General features: G+C 42.5%; 1 protein-coding gene across 1 annotated transcript in view; it reads left to right on the top strand.

Moving 5' to 3' along the window:
- The window catches only part of LOC128544926 (deleted in malignant brain tumors 1 protein-like), a 55,237-nt gene extending 30,906 nt beyond the window's left edge, over nucleotides 1-24,331 (top strand). The window contains exons 5-6 of the mRNA XM_053515239.1: nucleotides 23,204-23,518; nucleotides 24,270-24,331. Of these exons, the coding sequence (XP_053371214.1) occupies nucleotides 23,204-23,518; nucleotides 24,270-24,331 (377 nt within the window). The remainder of the gene's footprint in view (nucleotides 1-23,203; nucleotides 23,519-24,269) is intronic.
- Nucleotides 24,332-26,241: the final 1,910 nt, after the last annotated feature.

The following is a 26,241-nucleotide window of genomic DNA, read 5'->3' as shown; positions in this document are numbered from 1 at the left end:
GTCTTGATATCAACAACCTCCTGGAGCATCTCCTCTGTAACCACAAGGGCATCATGATTAAAGCAAACCTGCTGAGCCTATTAAGATGTCCTGTATATTCTACCAAATACCTATGTCTTTTTCTCACCCAACCTTCAAGATTCAAGCACCAGTCCAGTTTTTAATGTGGCACATTTTGCAGAAAGCCCTCTTGTGGTTGCTACTAAGAAGACGCATGCCACTCATTGTAATCATCTACAAGTCTTTTGTAAGCGTTGGCATTTACAGTGGGTATGGAAAATATTTAGACCCCCTTAAATGATGTATCCTTGGTTATATTGCAGCCATTTCCTAAAATCATTTACGTTCATTTTTCCCTCATTAATGTACACACAGCATCCCATATTGAAAGAAAAACACAGAATTGTTGACATTTTTGCTGATTTATTAAAAAAGAAAAACTAAAATATCACATGGTCCTAAGTATTTAGACTCTTTGCTCAGTAGTTGAAGCACCCTTTTGATCTGATTCAGTCATAAGTCTTTTGGGGAAAAATGCAACAATTCTTCACACCTGGATTTGGGGATCTTCTGCCATTCCTCCTTGCATTTCCTCTCCAGTTCTGTCAGGTTGGATGGTAAACGTTGGTGGACAGCCATTTTTAGGTCTCTACAGAGATGCTCAATTGGTTTAATTTGTTTAAGTCAGGGCTCTGGCTGGGCCATTCAAGAACAGTCACAGAGTTGTTGTGAAGCCACTCCTTCGTTATTTTACCTGTGTGCTTGGGGTCATTGTCTTGTTGGAAGGTAAACCTTTGGCCCAATCGTCCTGAGGTCCTGAGCACTCTGGAGAAGGTTTTTATTGTCCAGGATACCCCTATAATTGGCCACATTCATCTTTCCCTCAATTGCAACCAGTCATCCTGTCCCTGCAACTGAAAAACACCTCCACAGCATGATGCTGCCACCACCATGCTTCATGTTAGGACTGTATTGGACAGGTGATGAGCAGTGCCTGGTTTTCTCCACACAGGCTCTTAGAATTAAGGCCAAAAAGTTCTATCTTGGTCTTATCAGACCAGAGTCCTTCAGGTGTTTTTTATTGTGTCTTGCACTGAGCAGAGGCTTCCGTCGGGCCACTCTGCCATTAAACCCTGACTGGTTGAGGCCTGCAGTAAGGGGTTGACTTTCTACAACTTTCTCCCATATCCGACTGTATGTCTGGAGCTTAGCCACACTGATGCAGCCACACTGGTTCTTCTTTACCTCTCTTACCAAGGCTCTTCGCCCCTGATAGCTCAGTTTGGCCAGACGGCCAGCTCTAGGAAGGGTTCTGGTCGTCCCAAATGTGTTCTATTTAGGGATTATGGAGGCCACTGTGCGCTTAGGAACCTTTAGTGCAGCAGAATTTTTTTTTGTAACCTAGGCCAGATCTGCGCATTGCCACAATTCTGTTTCTCTTTAGGCAGTTCCTTTGTCTTCATGATTCTCATTTGCACTGACATGTATTGTGAGCTGTAAGGTCTTATATATAGCTGCTGTGGTGGAAAAATCACATTTTAATCGTGTATTAATTCTGATCTTTGCAGTAAATGTGCCACATAGACTATAGAAGCTTTAAACCTGTCTGAAACATAGAAACGCAAGGCCGAGAACAGAACAGAAACAACCTGATTGTGGTTGTCCCTCAATAAATGATAAGGTATGGAAATCTGGTCTGGGCCAGATAAAGAGTCACGAATTTGAATGTAGGAACTTTATGTACAGGGCTTTGATTATGTTAACAAAGATGTTTGTGATAACAGAGATGTATAAAATGGGACAGCAGAGAGAAAGAGATCACCTTTCTCCATGCTGCAACTGTTTGCTGTATGAGAATGGTCCTTCTGCAGAAGTTTAAAATAAAACCTTTGTTACTTTGCTCTAACCCAGTGTATGATTTACTTGTCTTTATATTGTTTTAGGAATTCCCACCACACTGCATTGTAATATTTTCATGAATGGAACTATAGCCAGAATTTTGTATTGATGGTCTGTTTATTGAAAATGTAACATTTTATTCTGATCAAAAGAACGAAATTAACTAAATGACTAAAAAAAAAGTTTATTAATTTTGCTGAAAGATATTCAAATAACTGAGTCACTAAAATGATTCAAACTTCCCATCACTACTGTGCACATGTTCAGCCATTACAGACTGGGATTTCTTTTTGTTCAAACTGTCATTAAAAAAAAATAATAGTGTGAAGAGGTTCAATGCAGTCAAGACAGTGCTTGTGGTACTGTATCTGAAATGGTGAATGCCCATATCCAGCTCAATGGCGAAGATTGCGGACACAGTGACACTCAAGATGGACACCGCTGATGTCTTGACGGACAAGAACTTCGTGGCTGAGTTTTCAAGTTTCAAGTTGATTTTCGAGGTTCACAAGTAAGACCTTCCTAGTATTTTGTTGAAATACATTTTAAGGAAACATTTTATTTTACTGAGGTGAACGTCTCGGGTTACTTTGCTGTAACCCTGTTCCCTGAAAAGGCGGGAACAAGATGCTGCGTGAAAACGCTATGGGAACATCTTGTCATGTTGCCGGTTGTAAAGCATGTGTGTATCAAACACGCCATCTGATGAGATGCACCTGCAGGTTATAAATAGGAGTGAGCCGGAAACATTCCTCAGATTGATTTGTCTGAACAGACGTCCGGTCACGTAGGCAGTGCGGCATTGGGACGCAGCATCTTGTTCCCACCTTTTTAGGGAACAGGGTTACAGCAAAGTAACCTGAGACGTTCCCTTTCAAAGGCTACACTCAATGCTGCGTGAAAACGCTATGGGAACAAGAGTACCAACGCCGCCACACTGCAAGTGTCTGGACCCCAAGGTTGTGTAGCGTGTGCCCACAAGGCCGAAAAGGTCTCAGAACCATGCCTGGGCAGCTAACTCGGGAACCCATGAGCCCAAAGTAGCATGAACATCCAGACTATAAACGTAACAAATGTGGGCGGAGAGGACCAACCCTCCATTTTACACACTTGCTGCAGGGGAATACCTCTTGCTAGTGCAATAGATGAGGCGATCCCCCTAGCTGAATGAGCTCTGATTCCTAGAGGCGAAATGAGCCCGCGCGCCTCATAGGAGAGGGCAATAGCATCTCTCACCCAGTGTAGTGGCGGTCGCCCCCCGCGGCCCCAAAACATGTAGAGGACTGACTTATGCCACTGGCTGATGCGGTGGATGTAAATATAAAGAGCACGTACTGGACACAGTAAGTGAAGTCTCTCCTGCCCCGAAGCTAAAAAGGCGGAGGACAGAAGGCTTCAAAAATAATAGGGTCCATGTTGAGAATGGAACTTTCAGAAGATAGTTCAGTAAGTATGAAGTTATGTACGTCCTGAGAGTACAAGGGCACAAGCCCGAGGACAACTTTTCCTGCAGAAACTCCAGCACTGAAACAATTCGGCAGTGGACTGGGTCTATCTGCTTCGTCATGCACCAACTTTCAAATACATTCCTTTTAAGGGCATAAACTTTTCTAGGGGAGGGAGCCCTAGCACTTAGAATAGTCTTAATTATGCTGGCTGGAAGATCAGCTTGACTTAATTGGTCCCATTCAGGGACCGAACGTGAAGGTTCCAAAGCTCAGGCCGGAGATGAAATATCGTCCCCTGCGCCTGAGCGCCAAGACTCCCGGGAGCAGAGCTATCAGGAAAAATGCATAAAGGCGTAACCTGGGCCACATACGGGCCAAGGTGTCCAGACCCAGGGGAGCTGGAAGAGTCAGAGAGTAGCAAAGGGGACATTTGCTGATCTTATGAGGCAAAGAGGTTCACCTCTGCTACATGAAATCTTTCCAGATTGACTAACTACTTCGGGGTGGGGTTTCCATTCCCCGTGTGTCAGAGATTGACTGGACATACAACTGGTCCCACATTCATATGCCCTGGGATGTAAATCGCCCTGAGGGAGAGGAACCTGGTGCGCTAGCCAACTAGCAGCGCGAGCACAGTCCACCCTGGCGATTAATATATGAGACTGTCATAGTGTTGTCCACCCGCACTAGGATATGGTAGCCTCTCAACTGCTGGAGAAAGTGCTTTGGGGCCAGACATAGAGTTCTTGTTTCGAGGCAATTGATTTGCCGCGCAAGAAGTCGGCCTTTTCATCTCCCTTTGGCTGGACGGTCATCTAAGACCGCACCCCAGCCCATGAAGGAAGCGTCTGTCGTTAGCATCTGCGATGACAGGACGAACTTAGAGTGGGACCCAGAGTCAGAAACCTTTCTATGGGGTCTGAACCACATAGAAAGGGGATGAAGCACCTGGCGCGTAACCCTTATTGGGGATTGGCCCTAGAGTGAAATCCCTTGTCTTAGCCACAACTGAAATGCTCTCATGTGCAGAAGGCCCAAAGGTGTCACCGTGGATACAGCTGCTATGTGAGCTAAGATCTCTGAAAGTGATGGTCACTTCCTGGTCTAGCTTGATTTCCTTAAGGGTGTTGAGAATGGATGCGACTTTTGTGTTTCAATCCTAGAAGAAAAGATGAGCTAGGCCAACATGCTGATGTCAAAGCGCTAGCTACTGAGACTGGACCAGCCAGTCATGGGAGAGTTAGACCAAATGGAAGGACCCGATACTGGTAAGCTTTACCCCCGAAAGCGAACCTCAGGAACCTCCTGTGTTGTGGCAATATTTCTATATGAAAGTAAGCGTCCTTCAATCGATTTGTCACAAATCAATCACTTGGTAGGATTTGAGAGCAATCACTTTGACAGTCAACATTTTAAAGCTGTACACCCCGCGAAATTTAAAAATTGGACACAGCCCCCCGTTCCTCTTGGAACCAAGAAATACCAACTGTAGTAGCATGACTCATTGTCTGGTAGGGGAACATGTTCCATGGCCCCATTCCCCAGCAACTTCTGCAGCAGATGCGCACTTTCACGGTTTCATGGAAGTGGAGACCACGCTGTTGAAACGCGGAGGGCGATGTGGAAATTGAATCCTGTAGCCTTTATCTACAGTCCTTAACACCCAGGGAGATATGCCTGGCAGTAGCTTCCACGGGGGGGATCTGTTAGTGGTTCGGCATCCTGGAATATAGCAGGATATGACCAAAGGACTAACTCCTCATTGGAAACCGGTGTTGTCCAAAACACCAAAGGCGGCGGAAACTAAACACCGATCCCCTGGGGGTGCCCGGGAGGGCACGCTCTTATGGAAAAGAATGTTACATGCCCCTCCCCGGGTCACCCCCACGGTCCTGGGTGCGTAAGCCTTCAGGACTTCTTCTTTGAAAAGAAGGCGGCGCGGCGATCTGATCTTTCAGAGGAGGCCTGTGAAGGGCGGCGAGCTGTACCCTAGTCCGGAATTAACAGGGTCGCCAAATAGGTCGGAGGGTGAGACAGGGGCATCAAGGAGGAACGTTCGATCCTTATACTTGATGCCTGTCAGGTTTAGCCATAGGTGTCTCTCAGCGGACACCAATGAGGCCATAGAACGGCCGATAGCACGGGCTGTTTGTTTAGTCACGCGTAGGGACAAATCAGTAGCCCAGCGTTATTCTGTGAATGCTTCCTGATTCACAGTGCCGCTCATGCTCAAATCATTGAGCAGATCAGCCTAGTACGCCTGCAAAACCGCCATGGTGTGCAAGGAAGCACCAGCGTGACCTGCTGCTTGGAACGCCTTCCCTACCAGGGTAGAAGATGTTCTACACAGCTTGGAGGGTTGGCTTCTTTAATGAGGATGATGTTCCAGGAGAGAGATAAATCGAATAGAACGAAGTCGATGGTACAAAAATACGGGCTGAGAAAGGTTTATTACAAGAATGAGAATTCGTTATGGAGGTCATCAAAAAAGAGGAGAGAGCGGCGTTGTGGCGCCCTCTCCTGGCCACCCGACAGAAATCTGTCGTCTAATTTTGATTGTTTTGGGTGAGCTTGCTCCTGTGGCCAATCAATGTTCAGTCATTCGACTGCATGTGTTATAACGTGTAAGCAACTCCTTATACTCTCTATCATCTTTAGAGGAGCGTTCTGAGGTAGCTACTTCCATTTCTCCAGAAGCAGGAGAACAAATCTCTTCCGTACACCCACGAGAAGCACCAAAGTGCGCTAGTGAAGTGGAAGGAGAGACTTTGTGATCGGGAGAGAGGGCGAGAGAAAGGAGGGGCTCTGTCTCTTGTGCCTCGGCCAGATCAACTTGTGATCCCCAAGAGTGCAGCGCGGCTCGTGGTTCCTTAAAGAACACAAGGCGCGTGCGAAGCACCTTAATCGGAAGATTATCACAGTGCTCACACTCTCCTTTAAGTCCTTCGAGAGCGTGGCTCTCACCCAAACATTCAAAGCAGAGAATATGTGAATCGCGCTCCGAAAGAAAATTTTCACAAGGAGGGGGACATCTTGCTATAAACTCCGCCATTATTTCTGGTGAGTTTTATGCTTTTATCTGCTTTTAAATGTATTTTAAATGTATTTTATGCTGACACGCGCACGAGCACAATGTCAGTAAAGACAAGAATCTGAGGAATGTTTCCGGCTCACTCCTATTTATAACCTGCAGGTGCATCTCATCAGATGACGTCATCTGACCGAGGTTATATAAGCCAAAATTTGGTGTGTTTGATACACACATGCTTCACAACCGGCAACATGACAAGATGTTCCCATGGCGTTTTCACGCAGCATTGAGTTTAGCCTTTAAAAGGGAACCTTACTGTTTTCTACATTAAGAACTTACCCAGACTCTTTTGCTGCAGCAGTTTTTTTTTATCTATTTATTTGCTTAAATTTTATTTTTAATTTAATTAAAAGTAAATAATTCCATGATGATTGTGTATGGATCAAACTAGCGGATGATACCATGGAAAAAAAGACTATTAGAACGTTTTCCAACCAGAAGCCTTGGGTGGATAAAACCATCTGCGATGCTCTGAGATCTCGCACCGCTGCCTATAACGCGGGACTCGCGTCGGGGGACATGGAACCATACAAGGCTGCGTCATACAGCGTCCGGAAGGCGGTAAAAGAGGCGAAGCAGCGCTACGGGAGAAAGCTAGAGTCACAACTCCAACAGAGTGACTCTAGGAGCCTGTGGCAGGGATTAAGGACAATAACAGATTATAAAGCACCAACATCCGGTATGATGAACGCAGACGTGTCTCTGGCAGACGAGCTGAACACTTTCTATGCTTGCTTCGAGGCTGCAGCTAAAGACGCTAGCGATGCTAATGCTAGCGGTGCTAACAGCTGCGGACAGGAAGTCACTGCCAGCACCGGAAGCGCGTTCATCATCACCGAGCACAGCTCACCGAGGAGAGCCTTCAAGAGAGTGAACACCAGTAAAGCAGCCGGACCAGACGGCATCTCAGGCCAAATCCTCAGAGCCTGCGCAGACCAGCTAGCACCCGTGTTCACTGAGATATTCAACATCTCTTTATCTCAGTCAGTGATCCCCACATGCTTCAAAGAGTCAATCATTGTTCCTGTCCCAAAGAAACCTCATCCTGCTTCCCTCAATGACTATCGCCCTGTAGCCCTCACCTCAGTAGTGATGAAGTGCTTTGAACGCCTGGTCAGAGACTTCATCATTTCTTCACTACCCGACACACTGGACCCACTACAATTCGCTTATCGTCCAAACCGTTCCACGGACGATGCAATCTCTCATCTCCTCCATACATCTCTCACTCACCTGGACACTCGGAGGGGGAATTATGTGAAAATGCTTTTCATCGACTACAGCTCTGCGTTTAATACCATAATTCCCTCCACACTTACCACCAAGCTGGAGCACCTGGGACTCACCTCATCAATGTGTCAGTGGATCTCCAATTTTCTGACTGACAGACCACAGGCAGGAAGGATGGGCGGACATGTCTCAGCCTCCCTCACTTTCAGCACTGGAGCCCTCCAGGGTTGTGTTCTGAGCCCCCTGCTGTACTCTCTGTACACCTATGACTGCGTGGCCACTACCAACTCCACCACCATCATCAAGTTTGCTGACGACACTGTTGTGGTGGGCCTGATCACGAACAACGATGAGACGCCCTACCTGGAGGAGGTTGGAAATCTGGAGAACTGGTGCCAGAGGAACAATCTCCTCCTGAACGTCAGTAAGACAAAGGAGCAGATAGTAGACTTCAGTACAAAGCAGGTGAGGAACTACCAGACCCCCGTCATCAACAGGAGCCCAGGGGAGAGAGTGGACAGCTTACGATACCTTGGTGTTCACATCACGCAGGACCTGTCATGGTCCTGTCACATCAACACCGTGGTGAAAAAGGCCCGGCAGCGTCTCTACTACCTCAGACGCTTGAGAGACTTTAGACTGCCCTCCAAGGTGCTCAGGAATTTCTACTTTTGCACCATAGAGAGCATCCTGACGGGAAACATCACCATGCAGGACAGACGAGCTCTACAGAGGGTGGTGCGATCAGTTGAGCGCATCATCCGCACCGAGCTCCCTGACCTGCCCTCAATCTACACCAAGCAGTGCTGGACCAAGGCCAGGAAGATCGTGAAGGACCTCAGCCACCCTAACAACGGACTGTTTACTCTGTTGCGGTCTGGGAAGCGTTTCCGCTCCCTGAAGGCCAACACAGAGAGACTGAGGAGGAGCTTCTTCCCGCAGGCGATAAGGTCTCTCAACCACAACCACACCACTATGCAGAACTAACACAATCTTTTCACAATTGATCAATCAATCAATCTTTTTACATCCATGGACACTATGGACAATTCCACGCACACCTACCTTCATATCTACACTACATGTTTACGTTTACATCCTGAACCATTGCACAAAGACACTTTAATAACTTTGCACACCTACCTTCACATCTACACTACATGTTTACGTTTACATCATGGACCAGTGCACAAAGACACTTTAATAACCTTTGCACAAAGACACTTTGTTCTATGCATATTTGCACACCATCTTTCTTACAAAATATCAAAATTTCTCAATTTCTTAAATGCTCTTGTACAGTACAGTATATTTCTATTTGTACAGTATATTTCTATTTTTATGTACAGCATATTTCTATTTTTATTTTTTAGTTCAATTTTTCCTAGTTTAATTTAATTTTTCTATTTAATTTTTCTATCGTATTTCTTTTATTCATTTATTTCTTATTATAAGCTTTAATTCTCTTTTAGGGTCACTGGCAGTCATGTAAGCATTTCACTACATTTTGTACTGTGTATGACTGTGCATGTGACAAAAAATTTTTGAATTTGAACAATTTTTAACTTTGCTGGATGAGTAATTTTTATATTTTTTATTAATTACTCTAAAAAAAGGTTAAGCAGCATGTATTTACCTTTTCAAGGTAACCATACAAACAGATCCAACTTTGTAATCAGAGAGAGGATAATGATCTGTCAATTCACCCAGCTCTATAAACAAAACATCCCTTGGATGTTTTTCCAATTTAAAGGATCAATAGTGTTCATTGTACCAGGAGCATAACTTTTTAGCCATAAAAGCAACTCAATCTTTCCAAAAAAAATCTGCACAATTTCTGCAACATCAGGCAGTGCACTAATTGTTCCATGCACAATGATCATGCCCTTTGTGTATTTTATGCCATCATAGGTAGCTAATTAGTTTATTTGTAAATAGTCTGCCTAAGTTTAGTGTTTTGTATTGCATCTATTTGTTTAGTTTAATGGTTGTTGTGGTTTCCCTGTGTCTGCGTCATGCCGGTTACCATTATTCTTGTACCTGTTTTAGTTTAGCTCGTTTAGCTCTTGTTCAGCTTAGTCCTTGATTTGCTTCGCCCTTGTTTAGTTCAGCTGTCGTTTTGCTTAACTCCTGTTCTGTTTGGTTCCTGTTCCATTAGTCTGTTGTGTTACTGCTATTGTCCTTTTGTCTTTTTTCTTTATTTAAAGACTCAGTTATTCACCTCTGCTTATATGCTCATTTAGTGCCTAAGTACAGCAACTGACACCTTCGAATCTCATTGTCGAGAACAAAACAGGTGGCCCAAAAAGATAAATGATTGCTGGATAATGCTCCAGAAAGTGGTACTTTGGCAAAAGTTTTCTTTCTGGGAAAAAGCTATTGGAACCCATTGCTGTGCTCAGAAATTTTGCTATCCAAGTATGCACAAGACATAAAAGAAGCTCAACAATGTATTTTAAAAGAAGAATGAGCTCCCAAGCAGGTTCATCCTGAGGTATAAGTTTTCCAAAGATTATTGGTATTAGCCGCAGATAACACAAATTCTCATATGCGTCTCCCCCATTATATTTTTTTTCTCACAAAAGTGAGTGGAAGCACATGAGGGCGATTGGTCTTATCTAATTTTTTCATAGCCAAAGGCCTTCACATTATCACTTTTACATAACAGAGCGAGATTAATAGTGGACAATGATGAACTAGAGCCCGGTGGTAAGTTATCTAACATACTGTACAATAAACTGAACAGATTTACTAACTTATTGTAGCGTTCTTCACTGCTACTGTACGAAGGAACTTGGAGAGACGAGTGAGCTTCCTTACTGCCCAATTCAAATGTCTGGGAGTATTTTATTCAGCTCAGCACGGCACGAAAGTGTGTGTGTCTCTCACACACACACAACCTGGCCGAAGCCACTAACCCAAACACGTAACAACCCCTCCCGCAAAGCATGATGGTTGCTAATGGAAACCCCGCCCACGCCCCACATTATTTTATTACATGATGGCTTGGTTGAATTCTGTTCGCTTCAGAACTCCTGACCTGATATTTATATTTATACTGATATAGATATACTATTCTTCAATAAATATATTAGTTTGACAGGGAAGCTGTGCGCAAACAGGAATATGTATTATTTTTCAAAAAAAAAAAAAAAAAAAAACACCCCAGAAAAAGGGCACTTTCTCTCCAGGAATAAAAACGGCAGGTGCTCAAGCCCCCTTTGATCTCTATGTGTGCACGTGCCTGCCGTGCTATATCGCTGCAAGAACACACATAACAATTGAATGTGACTAATCTTGCTGGTAACCTTGCATAGTAACAATTAAGATGGCTGTGTAGCACATTCCATGTTGTAAATGTACAGGGACAATCAGAATAAATGCATTAGAAATGATTACTGCGTTTATAATGTCCATGCATTTATCTAAAGTGTTTCAACAACTGAGATCTAGTTAACACTGTGATTTTGCAGACCTTACACTGCCACATGCTTTACTTGAGAAATTAGCAAAAATGCCTAAAATTATGTTTTTAAAAAAGCAAAACACTAAAACATAAAATTAACTAACAACGTAAATTAATTACATTCTGTGTATACCTACATCACTTTTTCCTGACAGTATTTATCTGAATAGGGCTAGAATTAAAATGAAATATTTATACACTACCTGACAGAATCAGCATATTCACAAGGTGTTTTACGTTCCATTCCCCTGCTAATCTCAAAGGTGAGCTGCTACAGTACGGATAGTTTAGCGTTTTACTCAACAATATTAAGTTGACCAAACAAGCACTTAAGTAAAACCGACAGTACTACATTGTTTGTATAAATAATTGAGTACTTTTGTAACTTTCTCCAAATAAAGTCATCTGGCAAATGCTACTAATGTGTATATAATATGCAACCCACTCAGAAACTTCATCACAGATGTAGTGTATACATACATCTATTTTTGTATGTAAATCATTTGCATTACTGCCCCACAGCTTTAGGGTTTCCAGGTATATCCTGAGCCTTGGTTAGTGTCTGGGCATAGTTTCTGTGCATGTTCTGTTGACATGCAGATGGAGCAACTTGTTCTGCTAAATAAGCTCAAAATAACTGCTTACTAAACTTTGTTAGTTTGTCGCCTCTTTGTATAATGTCTTGATGCCATGGTAGATGAATGGAAGAGGAACCAAGAGGAAGTTTTTTTTTTTTTTTTTTTAACACTTACACACTTTTTGGGCTCTAAGTGTGGTTCCTCAAACTTAATGTATACAGCAGAACTTGGCTATGTACTTGACATTAATTTATTTATTTTTTTGCTGAACAGAGAGCGTGAAAGAACTTTTCTCTGCCCAGTAATATAACTGATCTTATATCATTAAACTGGATATAATTCTATACTCGCGTACTCACAAATGTTGCTTTAATCATCAATAATTTTAAACAATACAGTCTCACAACTGTTTGTGAGAGAATATAAATTATATTAACTTCACATTTGACTGATCACAGAAACAGGAACTGCCCCCACCAACAAAAGATTTATTTATTTATTTTTTATAAAACTCTGCCTCCTTAAATGTATAGAAAAAGACCATCGCCCTCATGATTTGACAAGTTTTATTCTGAGTAGACAGCAGGAGTGGACTCAGTGAGTGACACCAAACTAAACCCCGCTTTAAGAACCAGGATGCTGAGCCTTCGTCTCTATTTAATGTTAGGTAAATTTAACATTTTTATCAACACATTTTTTTTAAACTTAATATTAAGACCAGAGTTGAAAAAACAATAATCAAATCAAAAATAATCTTTGCTAGCTAATTGCTAATATTGTTTGTTTTTGTGTTTTAATTAAATATGCATTTATTAACACAATATAGAAAACCAAAAGGAAGACATTTACAGTGCCTGCTTATTTACATAAAATATAACATAATTCCTATATTATAATTAGCTCTGAGGAGCCATATATAACGAAGCAAATAGAGGGAAAAATTATATATATATATATATATATATATATATATATAGTGAGGTCAATAAGTATTTGATCACCCTGTGATTTTGCAAGTTGTCTTACTTAGAAATCATGGAGGGTCTACAATTTTTAGCATAGGTGCATTTCCACTGTGAGAGACAGAATCTAAAAAGAAAAATCCGGAAAACACATTGTATGATTTTTTTAACCATTTATTTGTGAATTATTGTGTCAAATAAGTATTTGATCACTTGCTTATCAGCCAGATTTCTGACCCTTAAAGACCAGTTATTTTGCTTTTAAATAGTCCATATGCTTCTTACAGAGCCATTTCTTGGTTTTCCTGGCTGTGTGCTTTGGGTCATCATCATGTTGGAAGACCGAGCCACAAGCCATCTTAATGCTCTGACTGAGGAAAGGAGGATTTACAAAATATGTCACATTACAAATTACAGGTCTCTGAGAGTCAGAAATCTGGCTGATAAGCAAGTGATCAAATACTTATTTCACACAGTAATTCACAAATAATTTGTTTTAAAAAATCATGCAATGTGATTTCCGGATGTCTCTCACATCTGGCTGAAAATTGTAGCTCCCTCCATGATTTCTAAGTAAGAGAACTTGCAAAATCACAGGGTAATCCTCACACTATATATATATATATAGTGTGAGGGGCTGGACCCTTTGTGCATGGCTGGCATTACAGACACACGGAGTGACTCGCGAAGATCAAAGGGCGGCATTTACCATTATTAGGCGGCATTTAAAGTCTCTAGGGCTCACAATGTCAAATTTTATGCCTGCCATCAGCCCGCTATCGTGTTTCATTTGGCCCATACAAACCTGAAAAAATAATATTGCACTGGTCTGTAGGACTAACTTTTTCACACTGTCCACTCGTGTGGACACTTCCTGTGTTCGGTCCTCACTCCTCTTCAGTGATCTATGACATTATAATGTGAAGTTACTGTTACTACCCTAGTGCTGATTCTTTTCCAGTAACAGTATATTTGTAATTGTCTCTATTTAAATACCAGATTATGCCTATTTTTTTTCAGGGAAGGACTGTGACAACATACAATACACAGTTAAGAGACTACTAACTCCTGTTACAATGCATAATTTTAAGCATAATTTACATTGATTGTATGGACACTGCAGCAGGTGCCATTGTGATTAGCACTGTGGCCCGCACCACCAGGGTCAAGGGTTCATGTATTGTCTTTGTTCTGTGTGCATGGAGTACTGTAGGTATGTTTCCCTCATGCCTCCGGGTAGTCCGGTTTTCTCCCACAAAAACATGTGGAACAGGCCAATTGGAATTTCCCATAGTGCGTGCATGCATGCTTATGCGATCGCTTATGTGCCCTGTCCCCTGAAATCTGCTCAAGGCCTCCAGAGGATAAATGGTATAGAGAATGAGTGAGAGAAATTGAAGGGATTGTGTTTCTATTGTTCTTTTTTAGATGGACTTCCAATTGGGTTGGATTAGCAGAACGAAAGCAGAACGAAAATGTTTAAAAAGGAGTAGGAAGAAGTATAAAATACATTTCCCTTTTGACTACTTGACAATTTTACTCAATCTACAGTATACCGCACATAGTGTATATATACACACACACACACACACACACTATACTGTATATATATATATATATATATATATATATATATATATATATATATATAAGTATCTCACAAAAGTGAGTACACCCCTCATGAAAATGTTCCAACTGTGGAACAGTTGCTCAGTGTCAATATTTTGTGTGGCCCCCATTATTTTCCAGCACTGCCGTAACTCTCTCGAGCATGGAGTTCACTAGAGCTTCACAGGTTGCCACGGGAATCCTCTTCCACTTCTCCTTGATCACGTCACGAAGCTGGTGGATGTTAGACACCTTGCGCTTCTCCACCTTCCGTTTAAGGATGCCCCACAGATGCTCAATACGGTTTAGGTCTGGAGACATGCTTGGCCAGTCCAGCACCTTTACCCTCAGTTTTTTTTAGCAAGGCAGTGGTTGTCCTGGAAGTGTGTTTGGGGTCATTATAATATTGGAATACTGCTCTATGGCCCAGTTTCCGAAGGCAGGGGATCATGCTCTTCTTCAGTATGGCACAGTACATGTTGGCATTCATGTTTCCCTCAATGAACTGTAGTTCCCCAGTTCCGGCAGCACTCATGCAGCCCCAAACCATGACACTCCCACCACCATGCTTGACTGTAGGCAAGACACATCTGTCTTTGTACTCCTCACCTGGTCGCCGCCGCACACGCTTGACACAATCTGAACCAAATAAGTTTATCTTGGTCTCATCAGACCACAGGATGTGATTCCAGTATTCCATGTCCTTAGTCTGCTTGTCTCTAGCAAACTGTTTGCGGGCTTTTTTCTGCACCATCTTTAGAAGAGGCTTTCTTCTGGGACGACAGCCATGCAGACCAATTTGATGCAGTGTGCGGCATATGGTTTAAGCACTGACAGGCTGGCTCCCCATCCCTTCAACCTCTGCAGCAATGCTGGCAGCACTCACATGTCTATTTTCAAAAGCCAACTCTGGACATGACGCTGAGACGGTGCACTCAACTTCTTTGGTCTGCTATGGCCTGTTCTGAGTGGAACCTGTCCTTTTAAACCGCTGTATGGTCTTAGCCACCGTGTTGCAGCTCAGTTTCAGGGTGTTAGCAATCTTCTTATAGCCTAGGCCATCTTTGTGTAGAGCAATAATTCTTTCTTCCAGATCCTCAGAGAATTCTTTGCCATGAGGTGCTATGTTAAACATTTAGTGACCAGTATGAGAGTGTGAGAGCGATAACACCAAATTTAACACACCTGCTCCCCAAGGACACCTGAGACCTTGTAACACTAATGAGTGACATGACAACGGGAAGGGAAAATACCTAATTGGGCACAATTTGGGCATTTTCATTTAGGTGTGTACTTACTTTTGTTGCCAGTAGTTCAGACGTTAATGGCTATGTGTTGAGTTATTTTGAGGGGACATCAACTTTACACCATTATACAAGCTGTACACTGATTACTTTACATCCCATTAGAGTTTCATATATTTAGCGTTGTCCCTTGAAAAGATATAATAAAATATTTACAAAAATGTGAGGGGTGTACTCACTTTTGTGAGATACTGTGGGTGTATATATATACACACACATGTGTGTGTACACATTTACTGTATACACACAAATACACATATATACACATACCCATATACACACAAGTATACATACATATACCCATATTCTACACACACAAACAAATACTGTACAGTACACTTATCCATACAAATACATATGCTGTATATATGCATACATACCCACCCATAGTATATTTACACATACACATGTACCATACACATACTCATACAGTACTGTGCAAAAGTCTTAGACACCATATTATATTCTGTAAATAAATAACATGAATAACATTACAGAAGAATTTATCCATGGCTCCATAATTATGCAGACATGATAAACATATATAACAAAATTGGTATAGCATATAATATGATGCCTAAGACTTTTGCACAGTACTGTAAAGACGCACTTAGATATACATACTGTCCTTACACACATACATACATACACATACATCCATACCCATCCATACACACATATATTTGTACCCATACAACAAATATATATACAAATGTAAATATTGTTCATTATACTGTACATACAGCTCCCACATACCCTTATTGATACAGTTACACTCCACCTTTGCTATTTATTCAAACTTGTTTTCATCATATAATATACACAAAATACTCCTATACAGTAAGATTAACCTAACCTCTCCTCATTTCAATACTTTGTAAGAATCACTTCTTTATATTTTCTTGTAAACTGTTTTATATTTAATATTTGTTTTAAAATTCCAACCTAATCTGTTCCACAGGCTCACTCCACAGACAGATATACAAAAGCTTTTAACTATTGTATGCATGCTATGCACCTTTAAATTTAACTTGCCTCTTAAATTATAACTTTCTTTTTACTCTAAAAAACATTTTCTGTATGTTTCAGGTAACAGATTATTCCTAGCTTTGTATATAGCTAATGCAGTTCTGAATCCCACAAGGTTGAAGAATGAGGGAGTTAATGTGGTCATGAAATCCTAACTTATAAACAATTCTCATGGCTCTTTTTTGGAGTATAAACAAAGGTTGTAGTGAGCTTTCGTATGTGTTCCCCCAGTTCTCAACACAGTAATTTAAGTAAGACAAATCAGTGAGCAATACAGTGTGTGGAGTGACTTCAAAAAGTGATTTACTTTGACCAGAATAAAAATACTTTTATTCTGGGCATGAGATTTCCAGCAGATTCTGTCATCTATTATCACACCCAAGAACTTTGTTTCATAGACTCGGTTTATATCGACACCCTCTATTTGTACCTGTATTTAACTATGATTTCTGCATTTTTTTAAAAACCATACATTTTGCCTTATCTAGATTAAAGTTTACTTGGTTTTGTCTAACCATTTTTTTTTTTTCTAAAATGATCAGGTCCAAAAGCTCCTGTAGATATTTACCAGTAGCCCAAATGTTTGTGTCGTCAGCAAATAACACAAATTTCTCCCATCTTCACAAACTGTTGCCTGTTAGTTAAATAATCTCTAACCCAGTCCAATACAACCCATCCCATATATTTCTTGTTTATTTATTATTATTTCATGATTTATTGTGTCAAAAGTTTGTTTTAGGTGCATAAATATCCCTACTTTTTTATCACTGTTCTTAAAAGCATGAAAAGATCAAGTCTAGGCTATCAAACCTAGACACAGCTAATTTTAAAGAAACACTATAGTTTCAGATTGTGACTGTGCTGCTAGAATGTCTAGGGTTACTTTGCTGTAACCCTGTTCCCTGAAAAGGCGGGAACAAGATGCTGCGTGAAAACGCTATGGGAACATCTTTTTGGCATGTGGTGACGTCATCTGATGAAGCGCACCTGCAGGTTATAAATAGGAGTGAACCGGAACATTCCTCAGATCAATTTTGTCTGAAAAGGACGTCCAGTCACGTAGGCAGTGCGGAATTGGAGCGCAGCATCTCGTTTCAGCCTTTTTAGGGAACAGGGTTACAGCAAAGCAACCCGACACATTCCCTTTCAAAGGCTATAATCGATGCTGCATGAAAACGCTATGGGAACGAGAATACCAACGCCGCCGCACTGCAAGTGTCTGGACCCCAAGGTTGTGAAGCGTGTGCGTACAAAGGCCGAGAAGTCTCAGAACAATTTCTGGGAGGCTGAGTCGAGGACCTGTGAGCCCGGAGTAGCATGAACATCCAGACTATAGAATCTCACAAATGTGTGCGGAAAGGACCAACCTGCCGCATGACACACTTGCTGCAGGGGGAACCCTCTTGCCAGCGCAATAGATAAGGCGATCCCCCTGGTTGGATGAGCCCTGATTCCTCAAGGCGAAGTGAGACCACGCGCCTCGTAGGCTAGGGCAATAGCATCTTTCCCTGATGTGATGAAAAAGGCTGCTCTGACGTACGCCACTAGCTAGTGCGGTGGACGTAAATCTGAAGAGTGCGTACTGAAGATAGTAGGTGAAACCTATTCTGCTCTGGAGCTGTAAAAGGCGAAGGACAGAAGGCTTTGAGGAAACTGGGTGCATGGTCAAGAATGAAAATAGTTTTGGGTGAGGATGCTGAATAGCTCTGACTAGCCCAGGGGCAAAGTCTAGGCAGGAAGGGAAGCCTGCAGATCTCCAAAAGTGATTATGAGAAAAACTATTTTAATGGTCTGAAGCCAGACAGGCGCTGACTCTAGTGGTTAGGGAGGGGTGTCAGCCAGTCCCCATCCGTCAGAACATGACAAGCCAAAATAGCGGCTACGTACATTCCGAGGGTACTAGGGCATAAGCCCAAGTAACTTCTTGCCGAACTCCAGCCAAAATGGGCCAAAATGTACATCGCCCTGAGGGACAGGGACTCGCCCTGTGCCCAAAGCAGAACTGGTGCGCTAGCTCATTCAAGCGGCGCGAGCACAGTTTGCCCCGGCGATTATGTACGAGACTACCCTAGTGTCGTCCACTTGCACTTTGGCATGGTAGCCTCTCAACTGCTGGAGGAGGTGTTTTAGGCCCAAAATAAAGCCATCAGTTCGGCAATTGATGTGCCATGTGAGAAGGTGGCCTCCCCAGCTCCCTTGGGCTGGACGGCCATCTAAGAACGCACTCCAGCCCGTGAGGGAAGCGTCTGTCTGTAGCATCTGTGACGACAAAAGGACGGCCGTAGAGTGAGACAGTGAGAAAGTCAGAAACTGGGGTCTGAACCACATAGAAAGGGTATGAAGCCACCTGGCGCTTAACCCATATTTGCCTCTGGGGATTGGCCCTTGAATAATCCCCTGGCTTTTAGCTATAATGTACTTTGCCCTGCGGGAAAGAAACTTGTCCTGTGCCCCCAAGGGGAACCTGGTGCGCTAGCTATTCAAGCGGCGCGACACAATCTGCCCTGGCGATTATGTACGAGACTACTGTAGTGTTGTCCACCCGCACTAGGACATGGTAGCCTCAACTGCTGGAGGAGGTGTTTCAGGGCAAAATAAATCCATCATTTGGGGCAATTGATGTGCCACGCAAGAAGATGGCCTTTCCACCTCCCTTTGGGCTGGACGGTCATTTAAGACCGCAACCCAGCCCGTGAGGGAAAACGTCTAGTGTAGAAAAAAAAAAAAACGTTAAAAAGATGCACGTAGATTGGGACCCAAAGTTAAAAACCGGGATTTGAACCACATAGAAAGGGTACGAAACCCTTGGCGCGTAACCCTTATTTGCCTCTGGGGATTGCCCCTGAGTACAACTCCCTTACTTTTAGCCACAACTGAAACAATCTCATGTGCAGAGGCCCAAAGGTTTTACCGTGGACACAGCTGCCATGAGACCTAAAAATATCTGAAAGTGATGAACAGTCACTTTCTGGCCTAGCTTGGTTTCCTTCAGGGTGTTGGAATGGATTTGACACGCGCAGGAGACCCCTGTGCCCGCATTGCAATCGCATCCTAGGTGACACCCAAAATGTTGTGTTCTGAGCAGGAAAGGGAACACTTTTATGGCGTTGAGTCTCAATCCAGGAACAGAGATGAACTAGGACGACATCCCGATGTCAAAGCGCTAGCTCCTGAGACTGAACCAGCATAGCTAGTCGTCTAATGTGCGGGTTAGCTAGACCAAATGGAAGGACCTGATACTGGAAAGCGTACATCAGGAACTTCCTGTGTTGTGGCAATTTTTCCGTGTAAAATATATGCGTCCTTCAGATCGATTGTCACAATCAATCCCTTGGTTGGATTAAGAGCAATCACTTTGACAGTCAACATTTTGAACCTGTCTTATTTTGGATAGCCGTTCAGCCCGCGAAGATACAAAATCGGACGCAGCCCCCCCCGTTCCTTTTGGGAACCAAGAAAAAAAACGACTGTAGTAGCCTGACTCTCTGCCTGGTAGGGGAACATGTTCTATGGCCCCTATTCCCAGGAACGTCTTGTAACTCCAGAGTCAGCAGATGCGCCCTTTCTGGTTTGACAGAAGTGGAGACCACGCCGTTGAAACGCGAAAGGTGCTGTGAGAACTGGATCCTGTAGCTCTCATTTCAGCTCGAGGCTGATTGCAAAGCGTGTCGCGCCGCACCCCAGTCTTACGAGGGGGTGTCCGGCTCATAACGCTCTATTCCTGCGCTTAGCGACTCGCAAGAGTCAGACCCGGTCGGGGCTGGGTGGCCGACAGTCCCGACCCTTGAGCATGGCGGGGAAGGACTTTCCCGAAGGCTTGTTCATATGAGTTCGCCTCCCGAACCTAGTGGCGACGTTACCAGCATTGCCAAACAGGCCAGAGAGCGAGATGGGGCATCAAGGAGGAATGCACTATCCTTATCCATGATTCTCTCGTGAGATTTAGCCACAGGTAACTCTGCGGAACACCATCGCAGCCATAAACAGCCGATAGCATGGACCGTCTGCTTTGTTGCACGAAGAGACAGGTCTGTGGCTCAGCGTAATTCCAGGAACGACGTTGTAGAGCCTCGCCAGTGCTCAAGTCTTCGAGCAGGTCAGCCTGGTAAGCCTGCAAAACCGCCATGGTGTGCAGTAGAGCACCAGCCTGATCAGCTGCCTGAAGCTCTTCCCCACCAGGGAAGATGTCAGTCTACACGGCTTGGTGGAGAGTGTATGCTTCTTATTAGGGAGGATGATGTCCCAGGAGAGATAGCCCAAGCGTCTCTTCTAACTGGGACATCATCATATAACCCCGCCTTTGCATCAACAACATTCAAATAATTCGAAGATGATGGCGCAAAAACACAGGATGAATAAGGCTATTCCATGAAAGTGTTAACTCGTCATGAAGGTTGCCAAGAAAGAAGGGAGAGACAGAGAGTGCTGTTTATCCGAGGCTCCTCCCCCCGCCACCCGACAGCAATCTGTCGTCTTTTTTTTTTTTCCGAGCGCTTGGGGAAATCCTGCTTCCGCGGCCAAATACGAAACGCAAACGCTCGATCGCATAGGTCACTTAATACCTGCAGAAGTGAGAGTAAGTCTTTCCCATCCATTCACAAGAAGTGCCTGATCCGGCAAGAGAAAGGGGGATTCCCGTCTCGTGCACGTCTGCCAGATTGCACTGTTTAACCCAGGAATGCGCCGAAACAACGGTGTGAAAATCGCGCTCCGAAAGAGCGGAAGCATGGATCTCCTAACGAACTTCACCATATCGGTGAGTCAATACTTTTAAATTCGCTTGCACGCATTACATGCAAACACAATATTCGGTCCTTTGAAGACAAAAAGATCTGAGGAATGTTCTGGTTCACTCCTATTTATAACCTGCAGGTGCGTTTCATTAGATGACGTCACCTGACCGAGGTTATATATGCCAAAATTTGGCGTGTTTGACACACACATGCTTCACAACCGGCAACACAAAAAGAGATGTTCCCATAGCGTTTTCATGCAGCATCGAGTGTAGCCTTTGAAAGGGAACAATATGGTATATTTTTAATATAAGATTGGTACAAAACAAAACCGGTTTGAGCTTTTAAGTCGTTCGTTTAATGAAGTCCCATCTCTATTTTCTCTCCATAGTCAGTGTTCTTGGAACATCTCTGTTTGCAGGTAAGTGATTTTTCCATTTTAATAAATTTTATTCACTCTACCAAATCCAGGGCTCAAACACTGCCCAGACCTTAATAGCACTTCTTTTTACTTAAACCTAATGAGCACTTAAACCCCTGAGGTGCCACAAACTACAGCTATTAAAGGTATATTAGGAAGAATTAGGCACAATTGGTCAATATTAACAATAAAGTAGGTACGATTATCAACATTTGAATAAACTTCCATGTACCAAAAGCACCACTACTATCATTTTAAAGCATTTGATTGGTGTAATCATTAGCGATTGTTGTTATCACAGCACTTTTAAGGACACTTGGACAATGGTTGAAAGCCAATGAACAATACCATTAGCATGAGATTTTTTAATAATGGTTCTGCATGTACAGTAGGGCAAGAAGAGAGATCTAGTCCCTTGACACATATTGTATGCAGTTTTGTGATGTACCACTTCAGGGTATTTTACTGTATCTTGCATTATATTAATGAGTATGAAAACTGTTGTCCAAAATGTTACAAAAATCACTGCTGTAGAATTGTGCTATGTCTCCAGATAAGTTTTGCACTGTATAATTAAAATTTCTGTTTAATCTTTGGTTGATTACTGTGTCGGCAACATCGGCAATCTTGCCACTCGACCTCCATGCGGCCTTTTAAGAGGCTGCCACACAACATCCCTATGAGATAGTTGTAAAACCATGAAATCAGAGCTTGCATCAAAGGCATGTTTGTTAAGAATGGACACCTTATTCGCATACTCCAGTGCTCCCAGTCTGACTAGAGGGCCACCTCTTTTTATCAGACAGTTCTTAAACATGTGTCCTGAAGCCCACAGTAAAAGCAAGCCTTCTCTAGGCAGCACCACCCTTCCTCCTTGGAGATGTGAGTCCTGTCCAATTACTTTGTTTTAGAGAAAGGGACACGTTTGTTAGCTTTGGAAGGGGGTGATCTCCTAGCAGGAGGCGATCTCCTTGATGGTCATCTCGAACAGGGCGTAAATTGATCCAGCCTACGAGATCCATAGTTGGTGGGCAGCTCTTGAGAAACAAGCTTATCTCTAGCCATCTCTGACAAACCCTCCTGGAAGACGTCCACTAGAGATCTGTTGTTTTAACCACTTGAGGTGGCTAGAGTCCGAAACTCAATGGCATATTCATAGACCGAGTGTGACCCTTAGCGAAGGCTTACTAATCTGGTATCTGCTACATCACTTCCTGAAGATGATGTTCAGATGTACTTTTTTCTTCACCAGTGTCCAACAGTTTTCTACTGCGTTAGGTCTGGAGATGACTTTGGACATGGCTACAGAAGATGAATACTATTGTCACATAGTCAGTTTTTTACTAAATTTCAGTTATTTAGCAAACATTGTAATGAGATTCATTATTATTAGGTAATATAAACATGGATTGTGTGTGTTTATTTCTTTTCTAGATGGCGCTAATCTACAACTCGTTGGTGGCAGTAACTTCTGCTCTGGTAGAGTGGAAGTCTATTATAATAACCAGTGGGGAACAGTGTGTGATGATGACTGGGACATGAAGGATGCGCATGTGGTGTGTAGACAGCTTGGATGTGGTAATGCTGGCAGTGCTCATAAAAATGCTACCTTTGGTCAGGGAAGTGGCCCAATATGGCTAGATGATGTTCAGTGTTCTGGAAATGAAACCACCATCACACAATGCTTACATAGAGGGTTTGGAAAACACAACTGTGTCCATGGTGAAGATGCTGGTGTTACTTGCTCAGGTAGAGAAATGCCATTTACCATGTCATTGTTATAAATGTGATTTTATTTACATTGCATTGCACAGTGAAACCTCGAATTGCTAATATTGCAGTTTGCGAGTGTTCCGCAAGACGAGCAAACTTACGAGTTTCAGGAATTAATTATGTTTGTAATCCAAGGTTCCATTGTATCTTTTATTATAAAAAAAAAAATATATATATATATATATATATATATATATATATATATATATATATATATATATATAAAATATATCTTAAATAACCAATCCCAAAACCAAAATTGTAAGGGACTGCCCCTAGGGGGCACTGTGGAAGTGGTTGTTTGTAGTTTTGTTAGAAGACCCAGTTTCCCAGAAGGCACCTCGGTCAGGTAATGACGAAGCTTCACCTGAGCCGAGGTGGCTCATTAGAGATCTTATAAAAAGCTGTTAGCTCTGGGAAACTGGGTCGAGCATTAATATTGTCTAGTGGGCTTTTGTTTTGTTTATTTATGTTGAACTGGTTCTGTAGTCTTATTTTTTTGAGTTGAATGTATTTAAGTACATTGTTGGGTTTACCTGTGTTTTGTGCGTATTGGGAAGTGTGATTAGTGTCTTATTGTTTTCAGTTACTCCTGTTTCTTTTTCTGTTAAGAGAAACGTTAGTTAAAGGCTGTCGTTAGTTGAAAGCTCTAAGCCTGTGTGCCTTCTACGAGTGTGTGTGTTGTTAATAGAAGCGTGTGTGTTGAGTGCGTGTGTGTCGCTCAAAGGTGAGTATGTGTGTATCGCTCATAGGAGGGTGTGTTGTGAGTACAACATAGAGCTTGTGTAACAATGTCCTGTATGTGTTAATGTCGATGGGCATTAGAGCCTGTGTGTGTTCAAGCCTGTGTTAGGACCTAGAGTTACCCTGGTGTGAGTTCGGTTTCTGGAGCTACCCCTGTGTGTGTTATGTTTCCAAAGTCAGTGTTTTGTTTGTTTCGTTTCTGTCTGATTAGTTTATGTTGAATAAAAGACTCTTTATTTTGACAACCCTCTGCGTATATGCCTGCCCTTTTTAGGGTCACGGCGATAACCTCAGCCCGATACACCCGCACTCGTGACAAAAAATGATACAACACGTTTTTTTTTTCCGTGGATGCAAGTGGCATGACCAGGGAATTTTAACTTCCTCTAAATAGCTTTCACTGTTATTTTTTTATTTTATTTTTCCCGCTATTTAAGGAAGCACATTGTGCAACCCGATGATGAAGCATGCTTAATCGGCTGCACAAGGCTTAAAGCAGTGTAGCTTTTAGACATTTCGCTTTAACAGAGCTGAAAGTGAAAAATGAGGTACTCATGAGGAACTCCACATAAGCATTATTTTACTTAAAAAAAGTTATCATCCTAAATAAATAAACAATATTAGAAAACATACGCACTCACATTGTATTTAAACAAGCTAAACTTTAAAATATTAATTTGTGGTGTTGTCTTAACTTTTGGCCACCACTGTAATATAATGTATTTTTTTGTACAAAGGAGAGAGAGAAGAAATAGAATAAATAAAGAAGCTAAGTAATACAAACTCAAAACAAAGGCTGTGGTGTGTGAAATACTAAATTGCATGTGATATGAAATTTATTTTATAAATTTGCAAATAATGTTGTATAATGATTATGTACAAATCCTGGTATTATGGATGATAGAAATGGATTCATACTTGTTGAATGGTTTAAATTTTTCAACATTGTAATGAGATTAATGAGAAATCATTAATATTAACATGTATCATTTTTTTCCCCCTTAGATGCTGCTATACAGCTAAGTGGTGGAACTCACTCCTGCTCTGGTAGAGTGGAATTCTATTATAAAAACCAGTGGGGAACAGTGTGTGATGATGTCTGGGACATAAATGATACGCAGGTGGTGTGTAGACAGCTTGGATGTGGTAATGCTGTCAGCGCTCATCAAGAAGCCCACTTTGGTCAGGGAAGTGGCCCAATATGGATGGATGATATTCAGTGTGGTGGAAGTGAACGGACCATCACACAGTGCTCTCATAATGAATTTGGAAAACACAACTGCAATCATGGTGAAGATGCTGGTGTAACTTGCTCTGGTACAGACATCTCCTGACCTTGTAATGAATGTGATTACACTGCATTGCATATTATGATTTACTTTTATTACAGTGGAACCTTGGACTGCACACACACACATTTTTTTATCTAAAAACTTCTTTAACAAGAAACATCTCTAATGATAAGAGTGCACACACTAACAGAATCACTGCTATAAAGGACAAAAGTAGTAAACAGTACACGCGCGTTGACTGTATGAGTGGCGCACGTGCACTGAAACCGAGCATGGGAGACGATTAACCACAATTCTGCAGCACGAGAGAGAGAGAAGAACCATTGGCTCAGTTGTGATCATGTGACACTCGCGTCAAAACAAGAAGAGCATGCATGCCACATGATATTACGAGATGATACTAGGTACTCGTAAATCAAGACTCAAGCTTGAGAGGAACCAGAAATTTTATAATGACACCATGTGTGTTAGGCTGCTGGAAGTTCAGTATAACAGAAGTTGTCAAAGTTATCATGAAGTCCAGTTTAGCACAGGGATGAGTCAGCAGGTGCAGAGGACGGAGGGGAGGTCTGGATAACTGGGAGCAGCATGTGTAGATCCAAACCATCATGAAGCAGAATCCAGCCGGAGCTGGTCCTTTTCTGGATGCCTCAAGATCCACGC

This window comes from Clarias gariepinus, chromosome 16 (genome assembly GCF_024256425.1).
Source record: "Clarias gariepinus isolate MV-2021 ecotype Netherlands chromosome 16, CGAR_prim_01v2, whole genome shotgun sequence".
In the NCBI taxonomy this organism is placed as follows: domain Eukaryota; kingdom Metazoa; phylum Chordata; class Actinopteri; order Siluriformes; family Clariidae; genus Clarias; species Clarias gariepinus.
Note: the sequence above shows the minus strand (reverse complement) of the source record. Positions and strands in the feature narration are given on the sequence as shown.